The following is a 17,920-nucleotide window of genomic DNA, read 5'->3' as shown; positions in this document are numbered from 1 at the left end:
ATTTAGCGATTTGCGGATGCGCATGTGATTCAGCTTTACTTATGCCACAGGTTGGCCAGAACCGTCCGCACACACACACACACACACACACACACACACACACACACACACACACACACAAATTGAACGCACGCAAAGAAACAATGTATGCACAACGTGTAACAAGCAGCGCCCATCTCGCTGTGACAGTGGACACAATCAACATAACTCAAAAGAGATCTATCAGCAACAATCAACAGTGGTCTGCGTGGGTGTATGCGCGCACCCACCACGCCATACAAATGTGCACACGGACCCAGACCAGAGCGCATGGTTTGTGGTTCAATACATCGCCGACTCCCTCTCCTCCTCTACCTCCTCGTCTTCCTCTGGTATGGCCAGCGTCTCATTTCTCCTCATCGTCTTGTGAGCGTGTTGCGGATATGCAACCGTTGATCGTCTGCTTGCATTTGAGAGTTGCAAGGGGACAGGAGTGAGATGGGCGGGTGTAGCTTGTTTAACCATTGTCAAACGCCATCCTCAGTTGCTCGATGTAACACACCGACACACAGACACACACACACACACACACCAGCTTACCGTGTTCCCATTTGCGTGTATGTTGGTTGGTTTTCGTGGGATGGCGGTGGCGGCAGCCCGCGCGACTTCAGCGTGTTTCCTCCTGCACACATGTACATGTCGACATAAAAGACACACAGTGTGTGCAATGAGCAAGTGTGTGCGCGGATATGCGTGTTGTCATTTGTATGCGTGTTTCTGTGCGTGTGCAAGCTGCTACGCCTCATGATTGTGCCTACTTGCTGGCTGGCTGTTGTGTTATGTTGTGTTGTGTGGTTGAATTGCATCCAATAGAACGTACGTGATGTGGGCTTGGCGCCGCTGTGCGTCTTGCAGCGGGAACGTGATGTCTGGATGCTGTTTCGCTGGTGAACACTCGTGATTGAAAAGCGTTCGTCATCGTCATCATCACCATCATCTGTCAGCATTGCCGCCATCTGGATTGTAAACAGAAGCGAGATGTGATGGCATCATGATATGAGGTTGCGACTCGACTCGTGCGCTGTGGAGAAGCATCGATGAACAAATGCAAAACATGTTCAGTCCACACAAGATCGTGTTCTATTGAAGCGTGTCGCATGGAACCATAAGCCTATAAGCTCTTCCCGTGTACCTTCTCTGGATCGATGAGGCTTGGGCACCCCTTCAGTGTCCACGACGTCGCCAATGCCTGCAGGCAACGAGAAGCAGCGAATAGCGAAATTGTCAAAACAAGCACGCTGAGTTGTGAGCATCTTCGTAGCTGTTGTTCAGAGGCTGTGCCATATGCGTTGCAGAAGAAATTGCAAAGCGTTCCTCGTATCGCATCGTCTCGTGTCTCGCATGCAGTCAAGAGCAGCGCACCTCATTGCTCCTGTATTTGTCCTGAATTGGCGAGTCCTCTGTCTCATACACGTCACGAAGTGCAGTTGTGCTGCAAAGATGGGTTGAATGAGAATGAATGCGTTGTCGTGAGTAAATGGATGTATTGCAGTGGTGAGTGTGGCATTGAGACGAGGCACAACGGCGATGACAACTGAAAAATCTTCGCTTTGTTATGCATCCTTCTTCATCTCTGCTTCTTCGACTTCTTTGCTTCGCCAGCTTGCAATTGTCACGCATCGGGTCGAACATGAAAAAAACCAGGTCGCTGCATGGATGGGCGGTGTGTTGAACGTACTCAAAGGCGAGTTCCATGAGTCGAAGCTTCAGCGCCGCTGCCGTTGGCCGTTCGGAAGGGTTTGGGTGCCAACAGTCCATCATGATCTCGTACATCTTGCGCGGGCAGCCCTGGCAATCGCATCGGCATTTGAGGCAGCATTTCAACACGTGAGCAGCAGCGTGTGTTGTGTGATGAGGTGCAATGGATGTTGTTGTGTGATGTCGCAACCTACACAACAGTGTGACGAACAAGTTGACACATGTTCGTGCGAACTTAGGCATTTACAACGCGTCCGCACAGTGACATGTTTACGCACACACGCACACACACACACACACACACACACACACACACACACACACACACACACACACACGCACGCGCACGCACGCACGCACGCACACACAACGCCCACACCTTTGGTGGCGGGAGACGGTGACCCTGTCCAACGTGTGTCACGACAACGATGTTGCCCCATCCCTGATGTTTGTGATCAGCAACCATAACACGAAAGCAAGACAGTGAGCGCGACACAGCCAAACAAAACATCCGTTTTGCTTCTTTGTGTGGCAGTGCATCACCATTGATGCAGAAGAACGCGCAGTGCAAACACACGCGCGCCAAGCACACACACACACACACCTTGTATGGCACGGTACCGCCAGACACAAGCTCAAAGAGAACAATGCCAAGACTCCAACTGCAATTGTGTACGCAAGCGCGTAACGTGAGTGTGAGTACAAAGATCGTGCGATCAACAGGGAAGCGCGAGTCTTGGAGGAAGTGACACGCTCTAACACACTCTAACACACACACACACACACACACACACACACACACACACACACACACACACACGCACACGCACACGCACACGCACACGCACACGCACACGCACACGCACACGCACACACACACATATATACAGATGGCAGGATCGCATGTTGGGACACAGCACTGTCGCATCTTCGTCACTCAAACGCACATGTCGCTCTTGGTGCTGTAGAGGCCATAGTTGAGGGCTTGAGGGCAGGTCCACCTGAGAAGCGACGCAATGGAGTGAGGCGGTGATGTGTGGGCACTCAAAACCAAGAACACCGCAGCAAAATCAGTAGCAAGTACCAGAGGTACGCGTGTTCACACCTGACTGGAATGGTTGCCTCTGTCTCCGTGACAACGTCCTCATTGGGTGGAAGGCGAATGCTGCAGCCAAAGTCGCCCACCTGCGGTGACACAACAGCAATGAAACAGCCATGATGGCATGGCAGTGGGGGTAAGCGTGGCGAACGTGGTGGTAGATGTAGTAGGGCTTTCGTGGTGAGGGTGGGCACTGAAGCACAGCGTCGTGCGTGGGATTGTCGCGCTGATTGTTGTGCTGTGTTGTGGTTTGTAGCGTCCATGTGTGTACCTTTGCAATGTTGCCATCCAGCAAGATGTTCCGGCTGTGACATGCGCGGGACGACGCGGAACAGGCGTTGATGAGGGTGAAAGACGGAAGATGAGTGTGAAGGTGGATGTTGTGAAGGTTGATGTTGTGAAGCATTTTCGCACACCCAAGCGCGGGAAAGCACGCATTCACACGTCACACGTCACACACACACACACACACACACACACACACACACACACACACACACACACACACACACACACACACACACACACACACACACCAAGCGAGATCGCGGTGGATGATCCTGTTTCGGTGGAGATATTCTGCTGCAGCAACAGTGTTGACGGCCCACTGCATCACTTCAATCGGCCGATGGGGGCGCTTCCGAAGCACCTGAGGTAACACAGCAGACAAGATGACATTGTTGTTGGCGATGGCGGCGTGGTGTCGGAGATGAACGAATGCAACGCAACTAGTTTGCTTGGGCGGTGCTGTTTCAAAACAACGTGTGATGCGGGCGATATCAACAACAGCGTGCAATGTGATAAACGTCAATACACCAGTGCCGTGTGTGTTGCACATACCTTGTCGAGAGAGCCGTGTCGCATGTACTCGAACACGAGCATGGGGGGTGTTGTGCTGACAGTGCCAATCAGCCGAACGATATTGGTATGATCCAGCCCTCTGAGCATCTTCTCCTCAGCATCCAACAACGCACGGCCTGTGCGAACGAACAAATCATGTTCGCGAGACGATATCGTGATTGACGCATCAACAGCTAACCAATGCAATACGCCCCGGTCAGGTGATGGACAGCCAAAGAATAGCACCCACACCCACACCCACACCCACACCCACAGACTGATGCATGGAAGCCTTCGTACCTGCTGTGTCGTTTGGGTTTGGCAGCAGCTTGACGGCAACACACCGGCTTCGCTCGTCAGAGCGGAGAATGGCACGGCAAACAACACCGCACGCGCCCTGTACAGTGTGTGCGTGCATGCATGGTGTGTGCACGTGTGAGTACAAGCAAGCGGTGTGCACGTGTGTGTGTGTGTGCTGCGGAACAAGCCTTCGTCTTTTCAATCACAGTGTGTGCGTGTGCAATAGCGGCAGATGGCGCGGCGGGTAGCGTTTAGCACCGTCTCACCTGGCCAATGGTTTCCTGGATCTCAAGCTGATCCTCCCTGAATGGCGTCTGCTCCGTCGATGTCTTGTTGCGAAGACTCAGCGCGCACGGACGGCCTGCAGAACGCAATAGACACGAATTCGTACGCAAGCGTGACAATGAGCAGTGGTGTTGTCATTCTCGCGCTGCACACCAACACCCATCAGCAACACATACACACATGCACACACACTCACACACGCACGCACACACACACGCACGCACACACGCACGCACACACACACACACACGCACGCACACACAGCAGGCAAGACAAGGCCGTACCACATCCCCACATCCGCATATTCACGGCCGTGCAACGCACCTCGCTGAACGTTCATGCTGACATATGGCACCACGTCGTTGCCCGCTACACGTGTGTCAGCGTCACTGGGGTGCCCGCTGTCCGTCGATGGAAGAGTCGCGTGCGTACCGCTGTTGCTATCGCCATCCCCCTCGTCATCATCACCATCATCACCATCATCACCATCATCACCATCAGTAGCAGCATCGCGCCCATTGTCACCACGCAGCTGTGGGAACACGGCTTCTGACGAATTCTCACTCCCGCGCGAGGAGGAGTCGTACTTGATGATTTTACCTTCTTCATGGCTCACGTCGTCATACCCTGGCAGTGACACGGCAACTTCGTGGGGAGTACTTGCGGTTGGCGTGCTATCCAGTACATGTGCATGCATGCCTCCTGGGCTGCTGTAAGCATCGTGCCTCACACCCGACGGGAAGTGATCACCCCAAATCTCTGGGGGCGCAGGCCAAGTGGTTGCGGACGGCTGCGGGGATATGCGCGCGCTCCCCGGCATCCCAAGCACGGATGCGTTTGACATGGACCAGCGCTGCTGTCGGTAGGGCAGCCAAGTCGCTTCGTCATGAACATCGGCTCCGTCGTGTCGTGCATCCACACGAATACCCGTGCTGGCGTTACCCGCACCATTCCTTGCTGCACACTCGTCATCAGACGAGTCATCGTCGTGGTGAGACGTGGGACGCTGTGCTGGCTGGTTGTGGTGTCGCTTCCGCCTCAACCACACATGTCGCCTCTTCTTCGTTTTCTTGTTCTTCTTTCTGTGTTGCTGCTGCTGGTCCTTCTGCTGCACCTTGTCTTTCGCGCCTGCACTGCTGGTCGTGGTGCTGCTGTCTGTGTTTGGGTTGCTGTCGCTGACACTGATCACGCTCGCATCGCCTTCGCTGCCATGTGCGGGTTGAGCGGGAGTATCCTTTGATGCCGTGCCTGCAGGCAACCCGCGTGCGCTGTTCTGACGCAGGGCGACGTTCATCGTGGCATTTGCGGTGCGCGTGCGCCTGCGCAGCGCAACAAGTGCTGTTTGGCTGATGCCCGTGTACTTTCGGGTCCGCAGGTCGGCGAGTTGTGCTGGCGTGAGGGGGCCTTTCGCTGGAGTTGATGCTGCTTGAACACTAATGTCTGTTGCATTGGGTGTGGTAGCCTTTGCATCATCGCCGCCGGTGCTGTTGTTGCTGTTGTTGCTGCTGGTGTTGCTGCTGTTGGCCACGGTGGTAAATGGTACTTCTCCTGGTGATTGCTGCACCTCTGGCCGCGTGTTTGGGATGGGCACGTTTCGCCAAATGGGCGCGAACCGAGGGTCTATACACGTGTGTAAGAAAGTGTGTGTGTGTGTGTGTTTAAGTGTGTAAGTGTGTAAATGTGTAAGTGTGTGAGTGTACGTGATTATTAACATGACTGTGTGTCTCACGCAGGGAGAGATCAAGACTGCCGGCAACAGAAAAGGGGGAATCAACCACAACTTACCGATGGTGACGTATGGATCTTCGTCTGATGCGGCGCTTCCAGCTGATGACGCCTCTGTTTCGTGCTCTTGTTGTCGTTGTCGCTGCTGTTGGTGTCGCTGCTGCTGCTCTCGTTCTTGGCTGGGTTGCGCGAATCGGCCGTCGGCTGTAGATTGAGGTTCATCTTGGGCCATCACCATTTCGGTGTGTCCTTGGTGAACACTGGTAACGCTGGTGTCGCCGCGACGACTCGCGTCTTCAACACAACTGTGCTGCCTGCACCGCTCCGTGCGCTGTGCCGCCCCGTCGTGTGTTCCGCAGGTTCCTGTGCCAGTGTGCGGTGTTGGCGTTCGCGACTCAGACGCATCCGACACGAGATCGTATGCGGGCCCTTCGTTGCTGGCGTTTGATTTCACGCTCGCTGAGGCTGCATGATACACGCAATAAACCGTGGGCGTTGGTGGTGTTGCAAAGGGGGGGGGGGTTACATTCATAACACATCAACTCTGGTTGCGACGACAGCAGCAAAGAGCAAGGCAACAACGCAAGTCCGAACAATCACACACCACACACATCCATCGCTCCCATGCACTGCTCACAATAACATATGCACACGCCGCTGAACGTGACTCACATTGCTGGGCGAGCAGGCTGCTCTGCAGCGAAATGTACGGGCGAAGCGTGACTTTTCGCGGATCTGATGCTGCCAGCGCACACCTGCAAACAAAATGGGTGGGTGTGCATGTTTGTGTGTGCATTTGCATGCGTGAATATGTGCGGTCGATGTGACTCATCGCAAGCGCATCGATGGGAGTGCGCTTTTGAAAGTACGGAACGTCTTGGAACAAGCTGCATGAGCAAGCCAGGACCACCGAAGCAAAGCAGAAAATACAGCAGCGATGTAAATTACCGCATGTTGTCGAGATCCTCACGTCGCAGCGTTGCAATGGAATTTGCTGGAACGGAAAAGTGAAAGGTACACACACACACACACACACACGAAAACGTCAGGACAGACAGACGCACACACACACACGTACACACACACACGCACGCACACACACACACGCACGAAAACGTCAAGACAGACAGACGCACACGCAAGTGTTCATGAGTGCAGCGTATCCATTTGCAAGCACAACATGTGATCGGCTGCAAACAGGTGCACCATGTTGTGTGATCATAATGATGTGATGGGCGTCTTCCTACCATGTGGGCGCATGTTGACGGGGGAAGTGCTGGTAGGACGCTGGAAACAGTGACCAGGTGCAGACGAAGGACTGATGCGGTGATCGTCCTGCGTTGCTTGCAGGCAAAACCGAAGTGTCGCCAAATCGGCGTTTGCCATTCCGGTGCTCCTCAAGTGGCGTGATCGCGAGGCAGACCTAGCGTGAACAAGTGAGTGAGTTGGCGAGCGTAAGAGCGTGAGTAAATGAGGGAAATAAGTGTATGTTCGTATGTGCGCGTGTGTCAGCCTGTGTGCTTGTGTGCGTGTATGATCAACGACGCTGACTGCAATACAAAGCGTCTTCTGTCAACCCGTCACACTGCTCCTCGCCATCTCCATCTTAATCCCAGGCTCATCATCCCACCTGGAGCGAAGCGTCGTCTTCCTGCTAGACCGGCGAGCAGCAGCACCCCGTTGCATCGAGGCGTGCTGCTGGTGTGCGCGTGTGCTGCGTGTGGAGGCGTACGCGCGAGAATTGGCGGCCATCGATTGCTTCCGTCGTCTTCGAGAACTGATCACCCGGATCGTGTGCTCCTGCTGCGAAGATGATGTGCCACGGTGCAGCTTCGCGCCATCATCATCATCATCGTCATCAGCAATATCGTCAGTTTCAGCGTACACATCGCGGCCTTGATGTTGATGGTCGTCATTGTCGTCGTGCAACAAAACGACATCTTGGGCTTGAGGTGGGCGCGTGCCGTTGCTGCCCCCTCTCGACATTTGTTGTTGGTGTTGTTGGTGCGTCGTTGCCTGGTGGCGGGCACCACTGTCCCGCTGCTGCTGCTGCTGCTGATGTGCAGGCGTGTCGAGAAACAAGAGCGCGTCCAGCGAGTCGAACTGGCCCGATTGTCCGCTGCTGTCACTTTCAGTCCTGATGTCGCAACAAACACGGTGGTTGTGATGGGCCATCGTTGAGTATGTCGTCGTGATGATTGGAATGCGTGATGTGTGGATGGCAGAAACAAAGACAACCAATGCAAACCAGCCACAACCATCAGCACGATCAACAACAAAAAAGTAGTAGGCCCACTCGTTTTTCCGACATCATCACCAACGTCAACAACAGCGGCAACAGCATTCAAACGTCAACAACAGCAGCGGTGTGCACCTGCTGCGAGGCTGCTGTGCAATCACGCCGCCAAGATGGTCGATGTTGTCGAAATAGCCCGAGCCAGGACGCACACCGCCAAGGTCATTGTCCCACTCAAGACTGTGTCATGGAGGAGTGTGGTGCAGAAAGTGTAATGTGTACATGTGGCACAGCGTGTTTAAGATAGCGTCAGTACCACCAAGCAAACCATGCCTTGTATTACAACATTTAAGGTCTTGTCTCACCTGATGCACGTTGCATGCACACACACACACACACGTGCACACACATCATCAATACACGCACACACGTGCACACATATCATCAATACACGCACACAACAACCACGAATACATGCAACAGCAACAAACGCAAGGTACAAACCACATGCGAGACCACAGCGCACCTTGCGTTGCTGTTTTGGGTGCGGAGTTCACGGATGTACGAGTTTTGGCGTCGCGCCGCCTCTGTGGCGAAGTTGCACGCATCTGTGTGCGAGGTTGTGTGCCCGTGATGGCTGTGAGTAGGGTGGTATCACTGCGCGACGTGGAACGCACAAGCGCATTTCCTGACGTCCCGTGGTTGCTCAACAAACGCACATCCCACACACGGAAGGAGATGTTGCCTGCAGGCAAGGGAGCGTGCAGACAAAGGAAGGACACACGAGGCCACAGTACCAATACAGATCTCAGCTGCTCACTGTACCTCTGTGCCTCCTGATTTCGTCCACATCGGCGCCGTAGTGCGGGTCGCCGGGAAACGACAACTCGATCAGCTCATCCTGTCGTGTGCAGGTCACATTTTGGGCATGTGAGCACAGTGATTAAAGAGACACAATGTGTATTCGATGCGATGTGATGATGTAATCATGTGACAGCGAGAGGTGTTTGTGTGAATGGCATGTGTGGACTGAGGCTGAATACGAAGCAGCCTCAAGATTCGGTGGACGAGGAGGCATTTTCGCACGCACGCACGCACACATACGCACGTACACACAGCATACCTTGTCGTCGGTTTCCTGGCAGCCAGCGAGCAGCCAGCGTCGCCGCCATGTGTGCAGCAGCAGAAACTCCAAGTACTCCACCAGCTTTACACGGTGTCAAGGCGGCAGGCGGGGAGAGAAGGATGAGTGAATGAGTGGATGAGTGCGTGAACGGGTGGATGAATGAGTGGGCGCCGTGCGTGTGCGTGTGCGTTGCATGTTGTTTGATGCGAGTGAGTGTGTGTGTGTGTGTGTGTGTGTGTGTGTGTGTGTGTGTGTGTGTGTGTGTGTGTGTGTGTGGCGCGCGCGCGCGTGTGTGTGTGTTACATGTGCATGTGTTCAGGAACTGTGTTCTGTTGCTGGCGTCATATTCAAGAATGCGTTGATAGTACACCGACTAGCAACGCACCACCATGAGCACGAGCGCTGCCGAGAAGACGCTGACAAGGGCGTCGCTGGAGGGAACGATGTGCACCCACGCCAGCACCAGGCAGCACACCAGCACGTGCAGCACAAACTGGGACGTGGCGCGCTGGAGTGCAAAATGCAGGTGGAGAGAAGGACAGGTGGCGTGTGAGGACTAACGGTGTGAACGAGATGATGAGTGGGGCAGTACCTTTGAGATTCACACGCAAGGCGCAAACCCACAAGCACTCTCCTTTCTGGCGACTGACGAACAACAAACACGCAATTCGTGCAAACAACACACACACACACACACACACACACACACACACTCTCACTCGCTCGCAGACGCACACACACCAACTCACACACCTGAACGATGTTGTCAGCTGGAGAGTAAATGTCCGGGGAAGCGCGGGCAATGAGTAAGTGTGCAGAAGCAACAACACAGCCCACAACCGTCGTGGTCAGAAGCATATATGTTGTTGGCGTCTGCCATGCTGGGATGCACGCGCTCTCCTTGAAGTTGCTGATGATGCAATTGCATGCAACCAGGATGACAGGATGGGGGAGAGGAGGTGAGTGCGACACGGTTGTGATGGTGCTAATCTTGCTTGCGATGCAGGCGCACAAGGCACACACACACACACACACACACACACACACACACACACACACACACACACACACACACAGCACCACACACACACACACACACACACACACACACACAGAGCACCACCAAGAATGTGTGTGTGTGTGTGTGTGTTGCTGCCCCATGCGTCCCGCGCGTACTTTGGGAAGAGGAACCAGGCTGCGATGGCGAGGGCAACGGGAACGACAACAGCGGGTGCCAGACGGGTCCCGCACCACCACCGACCAACAGCAGCGAAGATATCGTTTTCGCGTCGCGTGATGATGACGCGCTGGTAAATGAGCATTGCGCGCGCTGCCCACGTGCACATGAGCAGCGCCACGGACCCCAACACCACCAACCCGCACACCTGTTGGACACGCACGTTCAAGGCAACGGATGTTACATGTTGTTGGTGGCTGACACATTTGACAGCGCAGCGTTTGTTCACAGCGTAGGCATGCATAATTCAACATTGCGGCACGCATGCAACGTACAGAACCACACCCGAATGCAACACCAATCGACATCCGTCTCACAACAACGATCACAGACACACATCCACACACACACACATACAAACACATCCACACACAAACACACATTCACACACACACACACACAAACCAGGTACAGACACACAGGCACAGACACACACACACAAAGGCACACTGGTGATTATCAACCAACCTGGCAGGGGATCTGTGTGCTGTCGTGGTGCTGGCGAAGCAGTACAGCAATGAGGACGGTGTGCATTGCGAGGTGCGCTGCAATGGTGCCAACCTGCAGGGAATAATGGTGCGGCAAGGATACCAGTGGATTTCGTGGAGTGAGGGGGAGGGGGTGGTGTGGTGTGTGGCAAATTGGCAAAGTGCTGTGTGGCATTGCAGGATCACAGGTTCTGGCGTTGTGCAGAACACTGCATGGCGCTTTGTCATGTGCTCGTGCATGCTCGACCTTGAGGGACGTGTGGTGGATTTGGCTTGGCACTGCAATGATGCACGGGAGCAAGATTAGCAGGGCCACCTCGGCATACCACGCCGCATCTATTGGCAGTGCAACATGTGCAGGATGAGGATGCGATCGCGTAAGCAAGTGAGAGGGTGGCATTGTAACGGGCCGCAGCGTGCAGGCATGTGTGGAAACGGTGCTGTGCGATGGGTTGCTACACGCATGCACTATGCACGATCACACCCGTCCGTTGCGAGCAATATGCATAAAGGATCAGACACGCCTCGTACCAAGTACAAACAAAGCCCCCCTCCCCTTGCACTTGCACTTTGTGCCACCACACTCACAGCAACACAACGTTGCAAGAACGTACAGACTATGCTTGGGTTCTTGTATGAGGCAGTGTTGGCGGTGGTGTTGGTGCCATTGGCACTGCCTGCTGCTGCCGTGGTGGTTGCTGGCGGCGGCTCGATTGTTGTGGCTGATGAGAAAACAACACCAGCACTTGATCTTCCACTTGCACTGGCTGTTGTGGTGCTGGTGCTGCTGGTGCTGCTGGTGCTGCTTTGTGCCACGGCGACTCTGCCACCCGAGCCCAGCAGCAACGCCAGCAGCAACACGCCAAGCACCGCCATGCTGCCCCAAACACGCTTCATTCGTGTGAAGCTGCCTGGTTGCTGTGGAAGGTTTTGTTTTTCCGCGTTCGTGCAGGTTCAAGGAAGGAAGGAAGGAAGGGGAGGGGGATGAGCAAGCAAGCAAGCAAGCGACGTATTGAAGTATTGATGGAACAGCCACAACTGATGTTCTCCACCTCCCACTCTCCTCTGTCACGCCTGCCACTCAAATGCTGCTGCTTCTGCTGCTTCTGCTGCTGCTGGCTCGACTCTCAGTTTGGTTGGTGCAGCGGCAGGTGTGGGGGTGTTTGTAGGTTTGTGCTTGCTTGCTTGCTTGCTTGCTTGCTTGCTTGTCGTCGTCTTGTCATCTTTGCTGTCGCTGTTGTGGTTTTGGCTGGTTTTGTTGGTGGCGTTGGAACGCCGCGTTGTCGCGAGGCCTCACTCCTCCCGCGCGTATTGTTTGTCATGATTTGTTTTGTGCTGTCGGGCATATTTTCGCTGATATCAGCACAAATCATTGATATTTTTCTTTACAAATCATCCGCCAAGGCAAAAATAAAAGAAAACTGCAGCCGCACAACCAGCCAACAACACACACACACACAAGCACCACCACCACACGAGGCCGAACAACCACAACTCACCACCCTCACCTCGCAACTGCCACCAACCCCTCGACCAAACACAAGCACCACCACCCGCCACGATGAGCCAACCTCAGGCCGCTGCCCCCGCCGCTCCCGCCGCCCCTGCCGCTGGCGGCAACCAAGGCGGCGTCTACAAGGACAAGTCCAAGCCCGCCACCGTGCGCATGTCCAACATTGCCGCCGCAAAGGGTGCGTTTGTGCCATGGTGCTGGGGCATGTCATCGATGCTGTTGTGCCATGGTGTTGGAAGAGAGAAAACATGATGCCGGCCACGTATGCGCAGCAGCAGTCGTCGTCGGCATCGTTTCTGTTGTCATTGTAGTTGTTGTATGGGTGAGTGAAGAAGAAGGTTCTAGCAGTCAACAGTGTGTCCACTGCCGTCCTTGTTTGAGGCTCATTTGATCTGTCAACTCCCCAACGCGCACCCTTGTCTCCGAAACACAGCCGTCGCCGATGCCGTTCGCACCAGTCTTGGCCCCAAGGGCATGGACAAGATGGTGAGATCGCTTGAATGCGCTCTCAGGCTGGTGCTTGGAAGCGGTGCGTGGGAGCGGAGGCGACGCTGGCGTGTTGTTTGCTGAAACGCTTGACCTTCAATACCTCATGCTTGGATTGTGGCTGGTGTTGTCGTGCGTGGCGACGTATCATGCGATCTGTGGATGTGCAGATCCAGAAGGCCGATGGCAGTGTCACCATCACCAACGACGGTGCCACCATCCTCGACCTCATCGACGTCCTTCACCCTGCCGCAAAGATGGTGAGTGGCCTGTGTGATCATTCACCCGCCAGAGGCTGACAAAACAGAGTATGAGCGTGAGCGCTTCTTCTTGTGCGTATGTGTCTGTGTGCGTAAGCGCGTGTGTGTGTCTGTGTCTGTGTGCGATCCAGTGTGCAAACTTCTCACTCCTGTATTGTGTGTGTGTGTGTGTGTGCGCGCACTTTTACAGCTGGTGCAGCTGTCCAAGGCACAGGATGTGGAGGCTGGCGATGGCACAACCTCCGTTGTGGTGATTGCCGGTAGCCTGCTCAATGCCTGCGAGCGCCTTCTCAGCAAGGGCATTCACCCCAGCGAGATCTCCAACGCCTTTGGCCTGGCCGCCGCAAAGAGCGCAGAGATCCTCGAGGCCGTAAGTTGTTTTGCAGACCAACCATGAGAACACCGTCAAGGGCCCGCACATGCCCAGGGCTGTTGCCCGCGCAAGCGTGCTTTGCTGCTTCCGCTTGCGGGTGACAACAAGTGTTGTTGCATGCATCACGTCGCACAGTCGCACAGTCGCAGTCGCACAGCGGCGCGGTCACACCCTTACTGCACCCTCCCCCCCCCATTTCAACAGCTGCAAAATACGCTCACTCACCCACCCACCCACGCACCAAACGACAACGCAACCTCTTGCCATATGTTCTTCCCTTTGCTTTTGTCGTTGATGGCAGATGTCGACGCCGATTGAGCTGTCTGACCGCGAGGAGCTGATCAAGAGCGCAAAGACATCGCTCAACTCGAAGGTCGTGTCGCTGTACGCCGACACGATTGCCCCCATTGTCGTCGATGCCGTGCTCAAGGTTGCCGACCAGGAGGCCTGCACCGTCGACCTCAACGACATCAAGCTCATCCAGAAGCTCGAGTGAGTTGCAGTCTCATGGTTTCATGTACACGCATTGCGCCTGCGAATGCTTGCGCTCATGTGTGTGTGCGTGTGTGTGCGTGCGCGTGCGTGTGTGTGCGAGTATGTGTGTGCTTTTGTGCGAGTGTGCGTGTGTGTGTGTGCACGCCTCTCTTTCTCTTCCTTCCTCTACGTTTCTGGCGTGGCTCACTCTGTTCCTCGCATGTCTTGTGTGCTGATTGCAGTGGCACCATTGAGGACACAGAGCTTGTTGACGGCGTTGTGATTGACAAGCACTTTTCGCACCTCATGAGCAACCGCGACTCGCAGGACAACGCAAAGATTGCCCTTGTCCAGTTCTGCCTCTCCGCCCCAAAGACAGACGTGAGCATTCACACGGGACACGCAGTATGTGTGTGTGTGTGTTTGTGTGTGTGTGTGTGTGTGCAGAGGGGTGTGAATGCTTGTGTGTGTTGTGTGTGTGGGTGTGTGTGTGGGTGGGTTCTGGGTTCGTTCCGTCGTTTGTTTGTCTGTTTGTTTGTTTGTTTGTTTGTTTGTTTGTTTGTTTGTTTGTTTGTGTGTACACTCTGTGTGTATACTCTGTGTGTTTGTTTGTATGTGGGTTTGTTTATTTGTTCGTTCGTTCGTGGAAGCGCACTGCTTCGAATTGTTGCACTTGTTGCTGTGAGGCCTGTGCAATGTAAACAACGCACGTGTCGCGTGTGCCGACGCGTTTCCCGCCACTGCCTTTGCTCACGTTTGCCCATTGCTGCGACGTTTTGCCTGTGCACTTGACAGCTTGACAACCAGGTTGTGATTTCGGACTATTCTCAGATGGACCGCGTGCTGAAGGAGGAGCGCAATTACATTATGAACCTGTGCAAGAAGATCAAGAAGTCTGGCTGCAACGTCCTCCTCGTCCAGAAGAGCATCCTCAGGTGCTGCGGCTCGACTGCTTGATCGTTTTGTCTGCGTTTGTTGTTTTTGTTGCTGATGCTGCCTCGTCACCTTTGCCGTTGTTTGCACCATTCCCGACCCCCACCGAACACACTCACAACACTCACACACACTCTCACACACACACATACACACTTGACGCCAATTTCTCGTCTTGCTCCCCTCCTCCCCCCCCCCAAACTGTTTGCACGTGCGCAGGGAAGCTGTGAGCGACCAGGCGCTGCACTTCCTCAACAAGATGAAGATCAACGTTGTCAAGAACATTGAGCGCGACCAAGTTGACTTCATCTGCAGGGTGCGTCGGTGCGCATTGCCTTTTCCTTGGTTTTGAGTTCACTGGAGCCATTTGCTTGCGCCTTCATCCTCGCCATGGCTCCACGCCACAGCCTCATTTCACCCAACACTGCCTCACCTCTCCCTCACCCTCTCTGCGAATGTCATGACACCATCGCCGCCTCTGCCGTGCAGTCGCTCGGGTGCCGGCCAATTGCGCACATTGACGACCTGACCCCCGACGTGATGGCAACGGCGGATCGCGTCGAGGAGGTCTCCACAGGCAGCACAAAGATCCTCAAGGTACACGCGCACACGCAGCCACACACACACACACACACACACACACGCACACGCAAGTGGCTCTTGTCTTGATGGTCTGCCTGACACTGTCTTCCCGTGCGCACTCACACACACACACACACACACACACACACACACACACACACACACACACACACACACACACACACACACACACACACACACACACACACACGCAGGGCATGATCACGGACATTCTTGAGGAGAATGTTGTGCAGCCGCTGCTGGTGTCGACGAGCGCCGTTGTGTTTGCTGCCGAGACGGTCCGCAGCATCATGAAGATTGACGACATTGTCACCGTGCGCTAAAGGCGACTGCAACTGCCACAGCCATCGCCCACACCCACATCAATCCATGAACGCGCCCACCCGCCCACTCGCTGTTGTCTCACGTGAATGCGTAGTCGCGTGGTGCGGGTTGTGCCCCCTGGGTATCCCACTCCCTGTCCCCCCCCCCCCCTTCCAGTTCTCAGCACCTATCATCCCGCTAGCTTGCTGTGTCGAGTCCTCGTCTTTGTGTGTTTGTGCCATGTTGCCCTTGTTGTCGTGTGAGTGGTGTGTCTGTGCGTTGTTGAGGGCCTTGGCTCTTCGCGCTCCCAACACTTTTCTGTGTGCACGTGTTTGTGTGTTTGATTTCCCTTTGTCGCTGTGTATGTGTAGACGTGAGGGTTTCGGTTCATGTTGTCTTAAGCCAAAATGTAATGTGACACGCCAACAGAAAAGGGAATCAAGCAAGCAAGCGTTTACACGGGTGGACGGGAAGTCAACATGGGAGCGCGCGCGCTGAGGGTATCAAGCGGGGTGAGGAAGAATTGCAGAAAAAGAGCGAGTGAGGTACGGATTGGGAGAGATTGCATGGGGCAGGAGAATGTACATTATGTGTCTGTGCGTGTGTGTGTGTGTGTGTGTGTGTGTGTGTGTGTGTGTGTGTGTGTGTGTTTGTCAGTGGGTTGGAGGAGGGCGCAGCTGACACATGACTGATGCAGGACAAATGGTAGTCGCGCCGACATCATGCGGAAACGATGACTCCAACAACTGGGGGAGGGGGGAAGGGTTTGTTCGTGGCTGGTTCAGTCGCGCTGCTCAAGGGCAGAGTACTCGAGGAGCTTCTCAATGAGATCCACGTGTGTCAGCAGCATACGACGGCAGCAATACCGCTTCAGGCCAACCTCATCCAACGCTTTGCTGCATGGTGTTGTCGTTGAGGGAGAGTAGGTTTGGTTTTGTTGGCGAGGGGGTAAGAATTGTGCTGGTGAACAAAAACACGCACATGGTGGACAAAAGTGCACACAGACAAACAAGCACACATGCACGCACGACAACGACACGTGCACACACACACACACACACACACACACACACACACAAACATGCACACACACACACACACACAAAGTACAAACAAACATACGCACACACACACACACACACTCTCTCTCTCTCTCTCTAAACACACTTCCCACAACACACAACACTCACACACAGCATACATATACGTCCTGTTGAGAACTGACCTCTCGCCGTACTCTGCATCCACAAAGCCGAGAAAGCGCTTGTACTTGTTGCCAATCACCTTGCCGCAGGAGAAGCAGCGCACAGGGATGATCATCTTGTCTGTGTGTGTCTGTGTGGTGGTGATCTGAGCGTGCTACTTGTGTTCTGGTGGGGTGGTGCTGGGTGGATGGAAGTTGTGGAAATGCACCCACGCGTTGGAAAGCCGGTGCGGTTGAGGGCGATTGGCGAATATCTTCAACCAACTTTCAAGCACACAAATACACACACAACAGCGACGAAGAACGACATCTGAGCTGTTTGGTGTTTGTGAGGGAAGCGTGACGTGAGGTGTGAGACAGCTCCCATCGCACAATAACAAACTTGGAACGATGGAGGAAGGGGATGCTGATAGCTATGGTGGCGTCCCAACACTGGTTGCCATGTGCGCAGCCATGTTTTTTGGAGCCTTTGGCGCAGGGCAGCTGCCTCTATGCCTCAACATTCCACCAGCCAGGTTGGTGGCATGTTGATCGCTTGTTTATGTGTTCACCTGTTGGTCGCGTGTCGATCTCTCGGCTGATCTCTTCTTGCTTGGCCGATTGCGATGCAACTGCACATCGGCGCGTTCTCCATCATGTAGTTGCAGTCGAGATCACCCTTCATGTATTTCTCCTCACACACACACACACACACACAC

The 17,920-nt window shown here is 54.4% G+C and overlaps 4 protein-coding genes across 4 annotated transcripts in view; 2 read left to right on the top strand and 2 right to left on the bottom strand.

Moving 5' to 3' along the window:
* Positions 1-78: 78 nt before the first annotated feature.
* On the bottom strand, positions 79-12,147 carry PTSG_11314 (TK protein kinase). The gene is made up of 31 exons (XM_004987616.1): positions 11,688-12,147; positions 11,321-11,409; positions 11,054-11,146; positions 10,525-10,733; positions 10,102-10,258; positions 9,734-9,856; positions 9,346-9,429; positions 9,048-9,123; positions 8,749-8,830; positions 8,361-8,462; positions 7,617-8,123; positions 7,234-7,409; positions 6,935-6,980; positions 6,659-6,741; positions 6,047-6,451; positions 4,586-5,881; positions 4,243-4,337; positions 3,977-4,073; positions 3,677-3,813; positions 3,373-3,485; positions 3,108-3,141; positions 2,843-2,922; positions 2,685-2,738; positions 2,342-2,399; positions 2,117-2,179; positions 1,718-1,827; positions 1,402-1,471; positions 1,172-1,228; positions 860-995; positions 580-661; positions 79-439 (listed from the first exon to the last, which is right to left on the bottom strand). Exons 1-31 carry the CDS (start codon positions 11,968-11,970, stop codon positions 322-324), a joined length of 5,115 nt encoding a protein of 1,704 aa, XP_004987673.1. The 5' UTR covers positions 11,971-12,147; the 3' UTR covers positions 79-321.
* Positions 12,148-12,460: 313 nt separating this feature from the next.
* On the top strand, positions 12,461-16,486 carry PTSG_11313 (chaperonin complex component TCP-1 delta subunit). The gene is made up of 10 exons (XM_004987615.1): positions 12,461-12,764; positions 13,020-13,072; positions 13,243-13,332; positions 13,523-13,702; positions 14,007-14,197; positions 14,422-14,560; positions 14,975-15,114; positions 15,332-15,428; positions 15,602-15,709; positions 15,910-16,486. Exons 1-10 carry the CDS (start codon positions 12,635-12,637, stop codon positions 16,036-16,038), a joined length of 1,257 nt encoding a protein of 418 aa, XP_004987672.1. The 5' UTR covers positions 12,461-12,634; the 3' UTR covers positions 16,039-16,486.
* Positions 16,357-17,456, bottom strand: PTSG_11312 (DNA-directed RNA polymerase I). Its single transcript, XM_004987614.1, has 2 exons — positions 17,244-17,456; positions 16,357-16,914 (listed from the first exon to the last, which is right to left on the bottom strand). Exons 1-2 carry the CDS (start codon positions 17,336-17,338, stop codon positions 16,800-16,802), a joined length of 210 nt encoding a protein of 69 aa, XP_004987671.1. The 5' UTR covers positions 17,339-17,456; the 3' UTR covers positions 16,357-16,799.
* Positions 17,457-17,510: 54 nt separating this feature from the next.
* Positions 17,511-17,920, top strand: part of PTSG_11311 (uncharacterized protein) — a 3,441-nt gene continuing 3,031 nt past the window's right edge. The window contains exon 1 of the mRNA XM_004987613.1: positions 17,511-17,737. Within this exon, the coding sequence (XP_004987670.1) occupies positions 17,613-17,737 (125 nt within the window). The 5' untranslated portion in view covers positions 17,511-17,612. The remainder of the gene's footprint in view (positions 17,738-17,920) is intronic.

This window comes from Salpingoeca rosetta (genome assembly GCF_000188695.1).
Source record: "Salpingoeca rosetta unplaced genomic scaffold supercont1.43, whole genome shotgun sequence".
In the NCBI taxonomy this organism is placed as follows: Eukaryota; class Choanoflagellata; order Craspedida; family Salpingoecidae; genus Salpingoeca; species Salpingoeca rosetta.
The sequence above is the reverse complement of the archived record's forward strand: the minus strand, read 5'-3'. Positions and strand labels throughout refer to the sequence as shown.